The sequence below is a fragment of the Pseudorca crassidens genome, chromosome 2, assembly GCF_039906515.1.
Source record: "Pseudorca crassidens isolate mPseCra1 chromosome 2, mPseCra1.hap1, whole genome shotgun sequence".
Lineage (NCBI taxonomy): Eukaryota > Metazoa > Chordata > Mammalia > Artiodactyla > Delphinidae > Pseudorca > Pseudorca crassidens.
The window spans coordinates 27,931,187-27,950,747 of record NC_090297.1 but is presented as its reverse complement, the minus strand read 5'-3'; the positions used below and the strand labels follow the sequence as shown (position 1 = coordinate 27,950,747).

The window sequence follows — 19,561 nt, the reverse complement described above, 5'->3', positions numbered from 1 at the left end:
GTCCTAATCACTGGATCACTGGGGAATTCCCTTGTAACTGCAAAGGGAGAGAGTTGAAAGCCACAGCAGTCACTGGTCCCATGGAATTTGCTTTGAAAAGCTGTGCATAGTCAGTACCAGGGATGAGGCCCAAGATCCTGCTCTAAGTGTTCATAATCATTCTGATTATCTGTGATTGGCATATCTTCAGAGAGGCAAATGAGAGATCCCAAATCAAGAATCATCTGAGTCCATGTCTTGGTTCAACTGTTACTCCTTTTTTTTTGCGGTACGCGGGCCTCTCACTGTTGTGGCCTCTCCCATTGCGGAGCACAGGCTCCGGACGCGCAGGCTCCGCGGCATGTGGGATCTTCCCGGACCGGGCAAGAACCCGCGTCCCCTGCATCGGCAAGCGGACTCCCAACCACTGCGCCACCAGGGAAGCCCTGTTACTCCTTTCTGATTGCCAGCTTGCTTAGCATCTTTATGGGTCTCAAGGCAAAAATCTACAGTATAATATATTGGTTAGGAGTTACGGGGTCTTGCTACTGGAGTTCAAGTATTCTGAAATTTGCCCAGTTGCATTATCTGGCAAGTTGCCTGAACTGCAGTTTGGTCATCAATAGGATGAACATACTTTTTCTTCATTGGGGTAAAAGGTGGGTGTACATAAATGAACTTGCACGAAGACAAAAAAGGAGCATGTGGCATTTTCAAATAAATTTAGTAGTCATCAGGGTTCACAGGCAACAGGTCCAGGATTTTTATATTTTATAGAGAATAGGAAATTGTTAATTTTGGTAAGCTTTTAGACTGTGGAGTCCACAAGGGGAAATTAGTAATAGATCCTTAGGACTGAGGATTGGGATTCGTGGGAGAGACCATTTAACTTGGACAAGTTGTATATTGGTTTGGCCAAAAAGTTTGAGTTTTTCCATAACCTCTTAACATGATGTTATAATAGGATTAAGAATCCCTGCCTAGGGGCTTACCTGGTGGTCCAGTGGCTAAGACTCTGCACCCCAAATGCAGGGGGCCCAGCTTCCATCCCTGTTCGGGGAACTAGATCCCACGTGCCACAACCAAGAGCTTGCATGCAGCAACTGAAGATCCTGCATGTCACAAGACCCAGTGCAGCCAAAAAAAAAAATAAAAAATTCCCTGCCTAGCAGGGTTGTATGTTGATTAGTTGGTATTTTAAGTGTGTTGGGGAGTCGAGTGGGGAGCTTAAGCTCAAAACAAGTCCTCAAAGATTTTTTTTTTTTTTTCGCGGTATGCGGGCCTCTCTGTTGTGGCCTCTCCCGTTGCGGAGCACAGGCTCCGGACGCGCAGGCTCAGCGGCCATAGCTCGTCGGCCTAGCCGCTCCGCGGCACGTGGGATCTTCCCGGACCGGGGCACGAACCCGTGTCCCCTGCATCGGCAGGCGGACTCTCAACCACTGCACCACCAGGGAAGCCCCAGTCCTCAAGATTTTTAACAAATGGTTTATCAGGCATGTAATGTTTTGCATCTAAAGTGGGTTGGGTTCTAAACGTGCTTGAGGTAAGAGGGAATGAGGGGAAAAAGACAAAGATCCAAATAGAAAAACATTCCGTGTTCACTGACGTAGCATTCCCCAAAATAATTTACTCATTTACCATGTTCCAGCTGACTTCTTGAAATTGATAACGCTGATTCTAAGTTTCATATGGACCCTTACTTCACACCTATACAAAAGTTAACTAAAAAAGAGTGAAATGCCTAAATGTAAGAATGAAATTATAAAACTTAGATTATTAAATGACACCAAAAACATGAACAACAAAAAAGGCAAATTGGATTTACCAAAATTAATCACTGCTTCAAAGGACATCATCAAGAAAGTGAAAACTCATGGAATGGAAGAAAATATTTGTAAATCATAACTGGTTAGGGACTTCTATCCAGAATATGTGAAAAATAAACCCAATTGAGAAATAGGCAAAGGATTTAAATAGAAATTTCTGCAAGGAAGGTATACAGAAATGCCAATTAAGTACATGAAACGTTGCTTGGCATCATTAGTCAATAAGAAAGTGCAGGGAATTCCCTGGTGGTCCAGTGGTTAGGACTCTGAGCTTCCACTGCAGGGGTCCTGGGTTTGATTCCTGGTCGTGGAACTAAGATCCCAAAAGCTGCTCGGTCTGGCCAAAAACAAACAAAAAAAGCAAATCAAAACCCCGAAATACCACTTCAAACTTTCAGCTATAAGATGAATGTCTGAGGATCTAATGTATAACATGGTGACTCTAGTTACCAACACTGCTTTATAGAATTGCTTCGGTCACTTGATAATCAAAATTGCCTTCACTAGTTCAGCTGTCTTCATCATATACTAGATTTCTTTATATATCTGGCCCAGTGAACTATCCATTCCTACATAGATGTCATATTTTAAGTTTCATTGCTTTATATGAGTTTCAGTAGTTTTTTTTTTTTCTAAAGAAAAGGTTTTCTTTGGTTTTCTATGGACTCATTTTATTTAGTGGAATAAGTATATACATCTTAGGGTTCTTCAGAGAAACAGAAGCAATAGATTATACGCACACATATATATATTTTGGGGGGCATACTTTTTTGGGGGGGGCATACTTTTGATTAAAAAGCAAAATATACCTTCCACATATTTGGAGGAAAACCAACTAACATTATAACTAGCATTAAGGAAGAACTGAGCAGATACTAATAAAGGTAATAAAACAAGATGGGTGTAAAAGCAAAGGTCTCTGGGGCGTGAAAGTGGGTAGTCCACGGAACTGGTATAGACTTCTACCAAGAGACATACTGGTGGACACTCAGGTGGAGTCAAACAAGGGAAAAAGAAGAGAGGGCTTTTGGTTTTGTATGCATATATAAATTTAAACATGCGTGTTGGAGAACTTTCAGGGTATTGGAGCTGTGCTGCTTCTCCTGAGGGCTCAAGTAATGTCATTGTAATTAATGAAGCACGTAATTGTATACCCACCTTGTTTTGACTGTTTGCTATTTTGTAAGTATCACTGCATGAAGAAAACCTTGAACTAAAGAAAAGGGGCAAGGAGGCTCACAGGGAGGCGCTCTACCACTGTCCCATGTGAGCTGGCCTGGGATTGTAGTAATCTAGAAACATTTTTCAGCGTGCTTATTGCGCTTGCCATCTCCCTAGAAGATTTGGCCTGCCTAAAGAGGGAGCAGAATGAAGAGTTAACACCATTTCCTAGATATAAGAATGGATTGAGATAAGAAGTTTACTTTCAATACTTTGCTACTTTTTAATGTTCCTAGTAGATGGTAAGCACTCGGGAAACTGGTAGATACTTAATACTAATAAGTTTAATTTGGCATTGCATACATTCTAACTCCTCTGCCTGCCTTCTGCTTAATTGAACTCATCTGGCAAAAATCAAAGTCATGATAAAATCCAATTCTCTGTCTAATCCATATACATTGACTGTCTTTAAAGTCTGCTTACTGATCTCTAGGGATCCCTTTTTGCTGCCCAGCAACCACACGACTTTTGTCTTTATTAAATTCTATTTCATGCCATATCCTCTTTCTTCAAAGCTCCAATGCCTCTTCTTTCATCCTCATTTTCAGAAGATGACCTTTTCTGTTTCACTGAGAAAATAGAAACACTCAGAACTTTCACAAGCTTCTACAGTCATATCTCCCCACCTACCTACATCTGTACCTACATTTTCCTTTTTTTAAAAAAAAAAAAGTACTTATTCATTTTGGCTGTGCCGGGTCCCAGTTGCATCATGTGGGATCTTCGTTGTGGCATGCAGGATCTTTAGTTGTGGCATCTGGGCTCATAGTTGCAGCATGCGGACTCTTAGTTGCAGCATGCATGTGGGATCCAATTCCCTGACCAGGGATCGAACCCCAGCCCCCTGCATGAGGAGTGCAGAGTCTTACCCACTGGACCACCAGGGAAGTCCCTGTACCTACATATTCTTTTTCTTCTGTTATAATGGATGAACTGTCGATATTTCTAGCTGAGGCCAACTTCTTCACCAAAGAGGATGGCAAATAACCACATGGAAATATCCCCAACATCATTACCTTAAGAGAAATGCAAATTAATGGGGGTATATATATCTATATCTATCTATCATCATCTATCATCTAATCTCCAGTGGGATATAACTACACACCTATCAGAATGGCTAAAATAAAAAGTAGTGACAACATCAAATGTTGCAAGGGATGTAGAGAATCTGGATCGCTCATACATTGCTGGTGGAATGTAAAATGGTACAGCCACTTTGGAAAATAGTTTGGCATTTTTTTTGGTTGTTTTTTTTTTATACCAGCAATTTTTTTTTGTTTGTACCAGCAATGGTACTCCTGGGCATTTGGACTAGAAAAATGAAAATTTATGTTTACACAAAAATCATGTATACAAATGTTCATAGCAGCTTTATTTGTAATAGTCTAAAACTGGAAACAATCCAAATGTCCTTCAAAGCGTGAACTGTAAAAAAAAAAAAATAGTGAACTGTTAAACAAGTACATCAATAACATTATTCAGGGACAAACAGGAGTGGACTATTTAGACACGTTAACAACTTGGGTAGATTTTAAGGGTATTATGCTGAGTGAAAAAAGCAGTCCCAAAAGGCTATATGCTCTATGATTCCATTCATTCTTGAAAAGACAAAATTATAGAGATGGAGTATAGATTAGTAGTTGCCAATGGTTAGGGATAGAAGGGAGAGAGGAAGGTTGGTGTACTTATAAAAGTATCACAAGGGAGCACTGTGTTGGTGGAATTGTTTCGTATCTTGACTATAGTGGTGATTACATAAATCCATACATGATAAAACTGCATAAAAGTAAACACAAGTACACGAGTACATGTAAAACTGGTGAATCTGAATAAGATCAGTGGATGGTATCAATGTTTAAATTCCTGTTGTGATACTATTATAGTTATGCAAGATGTTACCATAGGGGGAAGCTGGGTGAACGATATATGAGATCCTTCTGTATTATTTCTTGCTACTTTATCTAAAAATATCTTAATTTAAAAGTGTTACATAAGATGGTTGATAGTATCTACGTCGTCTTGTTTCTGATACTTTTGTGGTAGTGCTCCCAGTATTTCACCTTTAAGCATGATGTTATACATACTATTGTCTAGGTCTATACATACACATTAATAAATATATTACCAACATTTTATTGTTAACAGAAAAAACCTTTAATTCTAATTTTACCAAGGTTTTAAAAATCAGGCACAAAAGTTAAAGCTTTATCAATGCTTTTATTGTATATATTGATATCATTTTCTTAATTTGATATATTTTGTTGCATTTCATAAATAAATTTCCTAATATTGAAACACCTTTACATTCTTGAGATGAACTGGAATGGGTAATAGTGCATCACTTAAAAAATTTTTTATAATAGAAAACTTCACATGTAAAAGCTCAGTAACAGGGACTTCCCTGGTGGCGCAGTGGTTAAGAATCCGCCTGCCAATGAAGGGGACACGGGTTCGAGCCTTGGTCCGGGAAGATGCCACGTGCCGCGTAGTAGCTAAGCCTGTGCGCCACAACTACTAAACCTGTGCTCTAGAGCCTGTGAGCCACAACCACTGAGGCCCGTGCACCAAAACCCCATGCTCCGCAACAAAAGAAGCCACTACAGGGAGTAGCCCCCGCTCACCACAATTAGAGAAAGTCCGTGCGCAGCAATGAAGACCCAATGCAGCCAAAAAAGAAAGCTGAGTAACAATACAATGAATCCCTATGTACCTATCACCTAGATTCAACAACTATGAAATCACGGACAATCTTGTTTCATCTTGACCCTCAAGTACTCCCCCCCCTCCCGTTATTATTCTGAAGCCCTAGATTTCATGTAATTTCATCCACTAATTCCTGAAGTATTTTTGTCTAAAAGTGATTTTTTATTTATTGGCTGCGTTGGGTCTTCGTTGCTGCACCCGGGCTTTCTCTAGTTGTGGCAAGGGGTCTACTCTTCGTTGTGGTGTGTTGGCTTCTCATTGCAGTGGTTTCTCTTTGGTGCAGAGCATGGGCTCTAGGCACGCGGGCTTCAGTAGCTGTGGCACGCAGACTCAGTAGTTGTGGCTTGTGGGCTCTAGAACGCAGGCTCATTAGTTGTGGTGCACGGGCTTAGTTGCTCCGCGGCATGTGGGATCTTCCCGGACCAGGACTCGAACCTGTGTCCCCTGCATCAGCAGGCAGATTCTTAACCACTGCACCACCAGGGAAGTCCCTAAAAGTGACTTAAAAAAAAACACATAACCACAACGTCATTACAAATATCCATTGTTCACAGTTGCTTAAAGATCTAAACATGGTTTACACACTGCAATTCATTGACATGACTCCTACTTCTTTAATCTATAGGATTCTCTGCCATCTTATGTTTTCCTTGTTTTTGTTAAAGTTTTTTTGTTTATCCTGTGCAGTCTCCTAGGATTTGGATTTTGCTGGTTAATCCCATTGATGTTGTTTAATATGTTCCTCTGACCCACTGTATTTCCAGTAAACATGCAGCTAGATCTAGGGTCTTGATAAGATTCAAGATCAAATTATTTGGCAAGATTACTTCATAGGTAGTGCTATATCAGTCAAAGTCCAGCCAGGAGACTGGAACCACATGTTGTTTGAACTATAGAACTAGAAAGGCTAGAGCACTAAGGTATTACACCAGCAGCAACTGTAGGAAGCTGCTAGGACTGGGAGAAAAAAGAGAAGTTGGAATTATTAATACTTAGAAGCCTGGAAGAAGAGTCCTTAAATTCAGACCTCTGAGAAGGATGCATATCTCAGCTGGTGAATATGTCTATTAGAAGTACACAATGTCTGGCTGTATTAGTGATGTTAGCAGCCAATGATGATCATTGCCTAGATGCATTAATTAAACAAGGTACTATTTTAATTTTATTCGTCATTTAATACTTGCAAAACTTTACCATGCTTTACATCAGTGCCTCTCAGTCAATCTGGTTATCTGAACCCTATTCTAATACATTCCTCAGGTAGGGGTCATGGAAACAATGTTCCATGAATTTGCATATTGATGATAGCCTGTGACTCTTACGCTTTAAAGTCCATTTGGTTGGATATAAAATCCTGAGTAAGTTCACATTACTTTATTGTCTTTTGGCATAGAGTGTCATTATGGAAAAGTGTGAAAATAATCGGATTTACCTTCCCTATACCTGTTTTTTTTTTTTTTTGGCATGGACTCTCAAAGGACTTTTTCTTCAAAAAACCCTTTAAAAATTTTTTCATTCTTTTTTTAGGCCATTACTCAGCACTGACCATCCTGGGTCAGTGTTCCTAGGTGCACAGTGTGTCTTTTCAATACATAAAGTCTTTCTAATTTCAAGCAAGTTCTCTTGAATTCAGTGCATCAGCCAGGGTTCAGTCAGGAAGCAGAAGCCATACTAGTTATCTGAACAGAGAGAATGTAAAAACACGTTAAGTATAAAGTTAACTAAGTTACTGAAAGGATAAAGAGAACATCAAGATGTCATGGAGGTAGCAGCTAATATCCTGAGATGAGAGAACAAAGAAAGGAGATAGGAATTTAAATTTAGAGGGGCCTCATGGAGCTGGAAGTTACAGCTCTGAGGAGGGATGATGCTGGTGCTGGTCTCTGAGCTTGGGCCTAAGACCTAGATCCCTGAAGAGGGGCTGCAGGTGTCTCTGACAGAAGGAAGCATGACGATAAGGCTTCTGCAAGTGTAATAGAAACTGCAACCACATTCAGCTGCTGCTAGGGAAGGAAGTGCTGGATGAAAACAGCATTGCTGGCATAATGCTCACAAGAACCACAAGCAGACATAAAGCTCACAGAAAGTAGACAGGATGGAACAAATCCTTTCCTTCAGACTTGCAGTCTCCCTCTAGTGACTCCTATTGGCAGAGGCTAACATAAATCCTGCTAAAGCAGAAATGATCACCACAAAGCCGAGTATAGAGGGGTGGGTGCATAGAAAATAGCATAATAACTGGCACATAGTTTTTAGTATTTGCTCTTTCCCATTGCTTTGGATTTCTTTGCAGACTCTATTTATATGGATATCAGGTTTTCAATATGTGATATCACTCTTCTCTTGATTTAAAACATTTTCCTTCTTTCCATTTCCACCCTCTATTTCTCTTAGGGATTATCCATTGTTTATTCACTTTTGAGTTCCTTCTAGATTAGTTTTCACTTTTACAGTGACTTTTATTTCTTTTAATTTCTAATGCTTTCCTGAATTCTTGTCATTTATCTTTTTAAACCTTTCTTTTATCCACTCATCTGAGTTTTTCTAATTCTTGTTTATAGTTCTTTTATAGCTTTTATCATTTAATTTCTTTTAGCTTGGTTTGAAACAGGTTTTTGTTTTGTAAGGATTTACTGTTCTTTATTCTTATAATTTTGTATATTTCACAATTCTTTTCTGTTGCTAAGTTTTAAGTGAAACATTTACCTGTACTTTTGAGACAGAATTAACTTTTCCGTCTTCAAGGTTCATGAAATACTATTATTTTCACAAAGTGACTAAAATAAATGACCTAGTTCTGAGACCTGCTTCCTTTGCCTCTCTCCCTCACTTCACACTATACACTGTCTTTCCTTTGACCCTATTGTCCCTGTCCTGCAGAATTTGGTGTATACAGCCAGCAGTTTCTCCTTGAAAGGGTTCTGTTTTGGAATGAAGCTTACATTTGTTAGTTTCAAGAGCCCATAAGGACCTAGATTACTCCAACAAATTTGGAATTTAGCACAGTCCCCTTAACTCACCTGCAAATTGGCATCTCCAGGTCACTTTTTGGCTGCAGTTTTCAAATTGGCCAGCCATGCTTTCCAGTGGAAACCTGTTGATTTGGGAGATCTATTCTCAAGGCCATCAGACGTCCCACTGATTTTCATCCATGACCTTCCATACAGATAAATGGCACTACTCAGGTTTTACAGTTGCTTTTGAGTTTGTCACTATCTAATTTTATTTTGGGATTGTGGGGATACCTTGTCACCAAGACTTGCTATAGATGCCATGCATGGGTTTTTGCTTTTATGAAGGGATTTGGGAGATTAAAAAAATACACTGCTATTTCTGTCATCTTCTATTCTTCAATGTACTTCTGGTAGTTAATTTTTTATTTAGGAATATCTGTGATAACAGTTTATATAAAAGGTAGTAGAGCACAGTGAGTAGAAGCATGAGCTGTGGAGTCACACTGCCTGGGTACAAATCCTAGATTCACTGTTTACTAATTATGTGATCTTTAACCTCTGTGTCTTAGTTTCTCCCATAAAATAATAGGTTGTGAGAAGTGAAATAACATAAAGCACTGAGAAAAGTACTAGGTTACATAGTAGGTATTCAACAAAGAAAGCTGGTGTGTTTTTTTTTTTTGGCCACACTTGCAGGATCTTAGTTCCCCGACCAGGGATTGAACCCAGGCCCCCAGCAGTGGAAGCACTGAATGCTAACCACTGGACCACCAGGGAATTCCCAGGAAAGCTGTTTTAATTACTGTAGTTATCCTTTTTTTCTTTTTCAGGTCTAGCTCTTATTTTACTGGCTTTATAGTAGACTATTAAAAAAGTAAAAAAAAAAAAAAAGGGAAAAAAACCACCCTACCTCTTGAAATTAACTCTTGCTTCCACAGTAAGATAGAAATCACAAATGCGAATAGCTAGAAAATAATGAAAATGAGAAGAACACATGGTAGGCAAATGTCACTTCAGAGGAAAGTTCATAGTGTTAAGCACTTTCATTACCAAACAGAAAAGAATGAAAATGTAAGCAATAAGCATTGAATACTAAAGATTAACTGCCTTCTATTAAAGTAGAAATCAATGAATTTTTTAAAAAGAGTAAAATGACCATATTAAATGTTGGCAAGGATGTGGAACAACAGACACAGATACTGTGGGTGGGAGTAGAAAAATGGTATAACTGAGAAGTCTAATTAAAGTGGAAGATGCACATAGCCTTGGCCCATCAAGTCCACCTCTAAGTAAGTACCTTAGAACAGACCTTCCCAACTTGTGGGCCAGTAGGGTAAAGCCTCAGGTGGTCACAGCTCTCAAAGCCTCATCTTTTATGCTATGAAGCATACAAATATTCTTTTCTGTATTATCATCTATCTATCTACATGAAGAGTTGGTAAGCAACCTCTTCTAATATCTTTCTTGGATTTCCACATTAGAAAGCCAAGTTTCATTGGAGTCAAGGCCTTATTTTATTCTCTGCTGGATATCCAGCAGCTAGAATAGCATCTAGTATATTGTACTTGCTCAATAAATATTTGTTCAATGTGCATACTATATAAAAAAAAGGATCACTGGAATATTATAAAAATGCAAAATCAGACATATAAAATATCCATTTAAATAAAGGATGTCCACCCTAGAGGAGCGGTATAGAGAGGGTGGGAGGGAGACACAAGAGGGAGGAGATACAGGGATATCTGTATATGTATAGCTGATTTACTTCGTTATACAAAAGAAACACACCACTGTAAAGCAATTATACTCCAATAAAGATGTTAAAAAAAAAAATTTCAGCGCGCACACAAAATAAATAAATAAATAAATAAAGGATGAACTTGTATACTCATATAATGGAATGGTATTCAGCAATTAGAATAAACAAACTAGAAATCCACATATAAATGTCAAACAACACTGAGTGAAAGAAAGCAAATTGCAGAAAGATAAGCACAATGCAACTTAAAGTTTTATATAAAGTTTACAATCATGTGCAACAAGGCTATGTATTAAGTATAAAATTATATAAGCATGGAATGATGCACACCAAATAATCATTGCCTCTGTGGAAAAACAGAAATATTATCAGGAAAAGATTTACAAGGGAGCTTTAACCCAATCTATAATATTTTATTTCTGAAATAAAAATCTGGAGCATGGCAAAATGTTAGGATTTAATAGAACTAAATGTTAATTATTACGTTCTTTTATTTTTATGTTAAAAATCAACCATAATTAAAAAGTAGAGTAGGATTGATAAATAAACCTAAGAATGTGTATGGAAAACAACTAAATAAAATAAATCACTAGTTTTGGCCTAATCAAGAAAGAAAATGTGTATAGAAGATCAATGAAGAAATCAAGTATAGGTATATAGAAGAAATTAAGAGAATACTTTCTACAACTCTAAGCAAATTCATTTGAAAGAAGGACTCAATGAAATAGATGCTCTTTCTAGAAAAATTACAAGTTATAAAAGAAAACCAGCCTCAGATATATCTACCACTAAATTCTTTCAAATCTCTGAGGAACACATTTCCCTTGTTATCTAAACTTTTCTAAAGTGTTAAGACAGAAAGAATTCTTTCTTTCAGAATTATTTGAAAATTAGTCATATTTTCATAAAGTAGATTAGGAATTCCTATTGTGTCACCCAGCTAAGTCAACCAAAACCACAGCGATATTTAGAGTTTTAATGTTTAATATATGAGGTTTCACAGAAAAGGAAATACAAATGGCTCAAGCAGATACGCAACCTTATTTTTAAGTGAAAATAAAAAATTCTATTGAGATTTAATCTCCACAGAGATTAACATATCATTATTCAACAGACTGGCAAAGATCAAAATGTTTGTTAATACTTTATAAAGATTCGAGGAAATAGGAACTCTCACACGTTGGTGGGAGTATAAAATCATACAATCCTTATAGAAAGCAATTTGCCAATATCTACGAAAAATAAAAATGTACAAATCTTCTGACCTAATAACTTCAGTTTAAAATTTTTTCTCACAGCAACTCACTAATGTGCAACATGACCTATGTACACGGTTATTAAATGCAGCATTATTTGCAAGAGTAAGAGACTGGAAAGAAAATGTTTGTCAGTAGGGACTGCTCCAATATATTATGGTACATCCATACAATTAAATCTTACGCAGTTATTAAAAAAAGAATCAAGAAACTCTATGTACTGATATGGGACAATCTCAAAAAATCATGTTAAGTGAAAACGGCAAGCTGAAGAACAATGTGCACTGCACAGTACATTTATGATTAAGTATCTCCAGAAGGATATTTAAAAAACAGTTAATACTTCTGGGAGGGGAAACTGGGTACTAAAAAAGGGAAGGAAACTTTTCACTGTATATCATTCTGTGTCATGAATTTTGAACCAAATGAATGTTACATGTTCTGATGAAAAAACTTCTTTTCTTAAAAGACAAAAATTTGAAATAAAAACTGATAGCCAACAGAAATACAAAATTCTTTCAGGTAAATTCAAGTTAGCAAGTTTTATATTTCTTTCACCTGTAGGATAAACTTTTCCACAGTTCCATTGAGTCTTTCAGGTTCCATCAGTTTATTTACCAATTCCTGCTCAACAGCCATTAGGGCTAAGCCACTAAGCTTTTCTTGTCCCCTGGTATGACATAAATATGTTTTAAGACGAGACAGTGTAGAAAATGAATTTTCAACACTTGCTGAAGTAACTGGCCAAGACAAAGCAATATATAATAGCACTGATATGCAAGGAATATTATTGTGAAGACCATGCTGAATAAACAAATGGCCAAGATTGCTGAAGCTGATGCAATCATAATCTAGGACAAAGTTGAGCTTTGCATATTGCCGATAAAATCTAAGTTCTGGGATGATGTCTGAATCAAGTTTATAAAATTCTTGGACATCTTTAGCTGTTGCTTCATTTAATGGTTCATTCCATTTAAGTAACAGTTCTGAAATCTGCTTCATTTTACAATAATCAAACTCTGAAAAACACAATTTTAAATTTTGTAATATAGTATCCAAGCCTTGGTAATAAATATTAATTTTATATTGTTCTTCTGTTGAGGTAGGAAAAAACATACTGTCTGAATTGCTAGGATCTATTGTTTTCTGAATTTTTCTTCTTTTCTGAAATGAAGGCCTTTCAACTTCAAAACCTTTACAGGTTATTTTTTGACATACTTCCTCTGCTCCATCCCAGATAGTTTTGAAATAAGTATCATTTCTTTCAGATGATAAACATTCCAAAATTGCTTCTATTTTTGAAGACAAAGAAAAAATGTCTATGGTTTCACTTTGAAGCTCTTTGGAAAGAATTCCTGTAACACTTAGTACTCGATAAAGAAATTTCAAACAAAAGATAAATTCAAATTTGGAAACCAATGCCAACAAATCACTCAATTCATCAGCTAAACTTGTGTTTGAAGAATGGCTTGATAGAACTTCCAGTGTTTCAATAACCTCTGGAAGACCCTCAATCACAGATAGTAACGTACGATCATGGACTGTCCAACATGATTGTGATGTATGTTTTTTGCATGTTTTGTTTTGACTTAGCTTATAAATGTTTTGAAAATTTACAGACATTTCCCCATGAATAGTGTTGAACAAAGAACTGAGAGTATTTAGAGCACTTCGGAGCTCTTTTACTTCTTTGCAAAACCTAATCACCGCCAAATCCAAAAAATGTGCATAACAATGCAGGTATAAAGCTCTTGGCTCTTCCTTCTTGAATTCTGCTGCAATTTTATTAAATTTTCCCCTCCAGTTACTGGTGCTATCATAGGCCTGGCCTCGTATTTTATCCAAATCAACTCCAATTTGCTGCAGGTAAGTTTTAATACTCCTGTGTAAGTTGGTCCCAGTCATCTCTTCAACATCTATGAAACCCAAAAATCTTTCTTTAATTAATATAGCCTTTGATGTTTTCTGTGGGTATCTTACACAAATAGAGAATTGCCCTTTAGTGGCACTATCAGTTGTTTCATCACATATTATTGAAAAAGCTGAGGAGACATTGATCTCATTTACAATATCTTGTAACATTTCAGTCTTTATTATTTCAATAATATCATTTTGAATTTGTGTACTATTGTAGAAGTCAACTTGTGAATTCGTAAGTCGAAATATTTCTTCTCCTTTATCTTTTGCTCGGATTTCTAACAATTCTAAAAAATTGCCTTTATTCACAGATGAAACAGACTGGTCATTTCCTCTTAAGAGTAAACACTGCTTTCCAAGAAATAAAATATTTTCAATTATAAGCTTTAGGTACTTTTTATTTCCCTCAATCTGTTTTGAATGATTAGATAAACTGTCATTAACGGCTTCATCACAAAACTGGTATTCCCTCCAAAATTGCAATGACTTTGAATGCATTTCACTTTTTTCATGCTTTCTGAATTTTTCCAGAGTTTTTTTCCAATTGGAAATTCCTTGGGCTGCAAATGACTCTCCTCCATAGCTAAATTTTTTTTGGCAGAACAACTGACACGAATAACAGAATATCACATCCTTTTTAATACTGTTTTCTAATTGCTGAAAATTTGAACACCAAGATTTTTTAATACTTCGTGATTTACCTTTAACTTTTTGTACTTTGGATGTAAATTTTGGGTGACGTAGTCCATCTCTTATTTTCATGGATTTCATACTGTTTGTAGCATCTTGGTTTGACACATGATCTTTTTGTACTTCTATACTGGAGCCAGTTGTATGCTGACTGAGTACTGATGAAGATGGTGCAAGGCTTGGCTGTTCCACATTACTATTAGCAACACCATTACTTGATTCACTGGGTGAAGTCTTAGAAATCTTGGGAGAAAATGACAAAATAACATTTCTTTGAACAGTTTTCAAATAATCAATTAAAATATCGAACATATCCATTCTAATAACAAAAAAAATCAATGGGTGAGTAACAGTATGAGCTCCACTAGGGGGAAACATTAACAATTATTTATAACTTAGTATTCTTATTAATAATTTCAAGTCAAACTTGAGATTTGGGAAACTGAACGTGAATAACAAAAGGTGTTTATTGCTCTACATTTTTGAGCTCTATGATCAAATCAGGAATGAATATGCTCAAATACACACATGCACAATATGTTTATAAAAGAAAGCTTAAAAAAGATAGTAGCAAAAACAATTAAGAATAAAACTTACATCCTCAACATTTGCTGTTACTGAAGAAACTGTACCTGTTAAAATAAAGCATAAATTCTAGATCTTATACCATAATCTATAAAATAGCATCATTAACTATATAATTGCTTATTTCATATTAGGCAACCAAAAGAAAACTTAAAGACAGATTCTATATTCTAATCAAGTATGGCAAAACAGTGTATATGTCAAAGAATGTCACATCAATTTTTACCTTGTAATACATCAGAGTTCATGACAGGCAGGGCTTCATGAGTATCTGCCAATGACACTATATTGCTTATAACTGGAGTTGTATCTTTCTTCGGAGAAAGGAGATCTGTTGAAGCATCATGCACCATGGAAACATTTACTGATAAAAATTAAATGGTATCTTATAAACCAGGCAGAATCAATCAGTCAGAAAGCACTGTTTAATTACAAGTGTTTCAACGAATAACGCAAATATCTATCAATAATTGCTTTAAGTATTAGTGGGTACTGGAGTAATTTTTATTAGGGCTTAGGAATATCCAGGTTCTTTAGGATAAGATTAATATCAACATTAAACAGATAATTTACGTTTCCCATCATTTTATATCTTTTACCTTTGCACGCAGTTTATCAGTCCTTTTATACTATTTGCTTGAACTGTCAAGCAAATCTTTACTGTGAAATTACCCATGAAGAACATTGCTAGAGAATCTCCTAATGGGTATCATTTCTAACCATTCCAGGATTCATAAACTCAATATGAATGGAGCTGAGTGGTGTCTAAGCTAGTATTAAAGAGCTTTCTATAATAAGCCAGTCTGCATGATGCACAAGCCCCAGGGGAATCATTCATTCCACCGTCTATGAAATTAGCACCACTGGTCCTATATGAGGCTCTTTGATAGAATACACAGTTGGCTCTGGATTCTCTGTCCCTTTCTATTAGTGAACATCAAAGTATTTCCGACTAGCTCTACTCCATGTGAAAAATGTAACTAATAGCCTTGTTTTTACAAAGCAGGGCTAACTAGAAGATTCTATATTCTAATATGACAATCTTTACAAATAAATATTAAATCTCTGGTGATGAAGTAGCCTTCCTTTTATGCAAAAATACTGGAAACTGTTCTTTGAAACAAGTTTTAGATTGTTTTGACTTTTAAGTCAGTTTAATTTAGAAATGAATCAAGGTTATAAATTAAAGGAAAGCAGTAATATTCTTCAACAGTTACTAAATCTCTGGTAACTGCTAAAAAAAATAGTACCTGTAGAAGATTCCATCTTAGCTTTACTGTAAGCAGAGAAACAATGAACAGAGCAGAAAAGCTCTGTCTTCCCCGAGTCATTGGTAGTCTCAATCATTTCGTCTGAGGGTTTCAGTGATTTGCAAAGAACAGATGTAAGTGTTTTGGCTGGTTTCTGTTAGAGAGTAAAATAATATTCATATTCCTGGTATATGACATATGCTCACAACCATTGCTTAGTTGAAATATTATAATAACAATGAAGTCATATTTTTGTATTTTCTTAAGAACAGAAAAAAGGCACTTATAGATTGTAATGACTAAAATGAAGGAAACTGATCAATCTATTAGGTAACTATTTGTATTATTTGTCAGGTATATTAATAGCTATAACAATACATATGCAAGCAATGAAGAAAGTGGTCATAAACGATGTTCATCATCCCAGGCAACTAAAGCCAACTGGACAAATCAACAAAAGTCTTATAATTACAGGTCTGTCTTTAATGCCAACTTGCGCATCAACTAAGGAAAGCCTTTTACTAGTGCTAAGGAGGAGCCAAAAAAGGGTGCCTAACACACATTACAAGATGCTGTGGGAAACACTGTTTTGCTAGCCTAACTTCATGGTGAAAATTCAAGCACGTTGTAAAAAAGCAGCACACAAGCAGTAAGAGGTACAGAACATAGTGCATTCTGTAAGCAGTAAGGTTGCAAAGGAAAAGGATAGAAAATGGGGAGGTTCACCACCTACTCTTCCGGGTGAAACAGGAGCCATCATTCCTGGACTTAATACTAAGTTAACACTAACGACAATGATGAAATGGAACAGCTTTTAGGGGTACACAAAGTGCAAAGACAAATGAAAATATCTTACACAGATTTTCTTTTTCTGGGAAAGAATGGGATATTGGCAAAGGAACAATGAAACAAAAAGTAGAGTGTAATTTTGAAAATTACTATTTTTGTCCCTTATTAGTAGGAATTTTCATATTTTACGAAATATAACAACTCACCAATGTTTACATTAACCAACAGTAGTGGTATAATTTATAACTAATTTATTACTCATGTGGGAAAGCTAATACTTAGCTAATGTACTCTAGTAAGAAGATATGGCCAGGGACTTCCCTGGTGGCACAGTGGTTGAGAAGATTCACAAAACATTAATATCTATCAATATTTAAAGTATCCCTGTATGTTGACCCAGAAATTTATACTTTTAAGAATTTTGGGGGCTTCCCTGGTGGTGCAGTGGTTAAGAATCCGCCTGCCAATGCAGGGGACACAGTTCAAGTCCTGGTCTGGGAAGATCCCACATGCTGCAGAGCAACTAAGCCCACGCGCCACAACTACTGAGCCTGCGTGCCACACCTACTGAAGCCCACGTGCCTAGAGCCCATGCTCCGCAACAAGAGAAGCCACCGCAATGAGAAGCCCGCACACCACAACGTGCAGTGAGTAGCCCCCGCTCACTGTAACTAGAGAAAGCCCACACGTGGCAGTGAAGACCCAACGCAGCAATAAATAAATAAATAAGTTAATTAATTTTTAAAAAGATGTGGCCAAAATAATTACAATTATACCAATCAACTTTTTAAAATAAAAAGCCACCCTATTTTTGCATTTTTGGATTCATAAGTTTGAGTGCTTTACTAATTTTTTTTTTTTTTTGGCCACGCTGTGCAGCTTGCAGGATCCTAGTTCCCTGACCAGGGACTGAACCCAGGCCCTTGTCAGTAAAAGCGCAGAGTCCCAGCCACTGGACCGCCGGGGAATCTAATTCTTGATTACAGTTCACTAACAATATGGATTTTCTACATTATCACAATCACACAATATCTTAAATGCAGCAGGGCATAGTGTTAGGTGGTGCTTCTTAACTCATCTAGCCAAATAAGCCGTGCCCCATCACATATGCGGAATAACTGAGTACTCAAATACAGGCTCTTAAAAACAGGAGAAGGTCTATTTATTGAGTGTGAGGGGTAAAGAAAGAAAAGAAGGAATGGCATTAACTGCTTTCAGACAAAGGGTTCTATGCTCTCTGTTCTCCCATTTCTGGTCCCAAGGCAGGGTACTCTCATGGTGTGGGCATTCTGTCATAGAAAAGCTGTGGCTCACAAATGACCTATTTGAACTGTGGCTTGTTAAGACTCCCATCTTCAGTTGCTTGTTTTTAAGGAAGAATTTATAGGGATACAATTGGGTCTCAAAGCGTCACCAGAACAAGCAAGACATGGGACAGTCCACCTCATGAAAGGGGCTCAGACCACTATTGTGTTCAGCTCACTTAGTCCTGCAAAGCAGGGCCAGCTTCTCTGCTCTCAGAGCCACCCATCCAAGGCTCTCCTATCAGAAATAGGGGATTATTTCTCATTGGTTTATTGCCTACTAGGACTCCTGATTCAGAAAAAAGCATGTGACATTCTTGATTTATCTTAACCTTGCTTAGGTGTAAGAAATACATGGAATTAAAAAATAAAAAACATTTCTGTGGTTGAGTCCTACTGACCAATAGACTATTGTTATGCTTGCTATCTAACTTATAAATAAGCTTCCCTCTGATTGCCTTTTCTTCAAGACAAGATCATCACCCTGAGATTCTTTAGGAAAATCTCCATGCAGCATTTATCATGAATTGTTATGTGAAAAACAACTGTCAGAAGTCTTTTATATCATCTCCTTCATCATCTTACCAACGAAAAATATTCCCAATGGTACTAATATCTATACCGCCAGTTTCCTAAAGTGGAAACATTCACAAGCCAACTAATGGAAGGAACTCAACCTTCCATTTTTCATTTGAGTCTTATGCAATCAAATTCAAATGGAGTGGTCCTCACTTTATGCAATAGATCTTTATTCATACCTGCTTATATGCTGTAATACGCTTTGAACTATTAAAGTAATGAGACTGTGCTTCCATGTGAAGTATATGGAACAGACTAGAGCTAGTGGAACAGTAAGCTCCACAGTTCTCACAACAGTTCATGATGAGGTTGTTAGCAGAGTGAAACTTTGAAAAACAGGCATTACTGCAAAGACTACGTTTCATGTTCTGGTATTTTACTTCATACTGAATCTAGGATTTAAAAAAAAGACTTAGTAAAAACTCTGATATTTAAGCAGAATAATCAGAGTCCCTCAAGGTTAAGATATATTGCAACTTACAACAGTAGTCTTCTGACACATGCTGCACTTGGCTGGAATGCTATTAGTACATATGGTATCAAATGGTTTTCTTTTTTCTTCATATGATGAAAGACAAGATTGGCTGCAAAAAGTTTTGCTAGTGGTAGTATCTTCCAGCTGCATACTGATCACATCCTTTAGATTTACAATGTCTCTAAAAATAAATAACAAGGGTACCATTAAACTCTTTTACCACAATTATTTCTTTCTTTTCATAAGCTAAATCACTCCCTTAAATAACCCT

At 36.8% G+C, this 19,561-nt stretch overlaps 1 protein-coding gene across 14 annotated transcripts in view; it reads right to left on the bottom strand.

Annotated features, from left to right (window-relative positions):
- Positions 1–684: 684 nt before the first annotated feature.
- The window catches only part of ZMYM1 (zinc finger MYM-type containing 1), a 38,820-nt gene continuing 19,943 nt past the window's right edge, over positions 685–19,561 (bottom strand). For 5 of the 14 annotated variants that reach the window (XM_067725428.1, XM_067725425.1, XM_067725426.1 and 2 more), the window contains 6 exons: positions 19,297–19,471; positions 18,995–19,207; positions 16,144–16,297; positions 15,120–15,257; positions 14,906–14,940; positions 11,412–14,551 (listed from right to left, as the gene is read on the bottom strand). In XM_067725428.1, coding sequence (XP_067581529.1) covers positions 12,245–14,551; positions 14,906–14,940; positions 15,120–15,257; positions 16,144–16,297; positions 18,995–19,207; positions 19,297–19,471 — 3,022 coding nt within the window. In that variant the 3' untranslated portion in view covers positions 11,412–12,244. Of the gene's footprint in view, positions 8,889–9,596; positions 9,652–11,411; positions 14,552–14,905; positions 14,941–15,108; positions 15,258–16,143; positions 16,298–18,994; positions 19,208–19,296; positions 19,472–19,561 lie in introns of those variants that run through there. The other 9 variants (XR_010940719.1, XM_067725433.1, XR_010940721.1 and 6 more) reach the window with 9 other exon arrangements.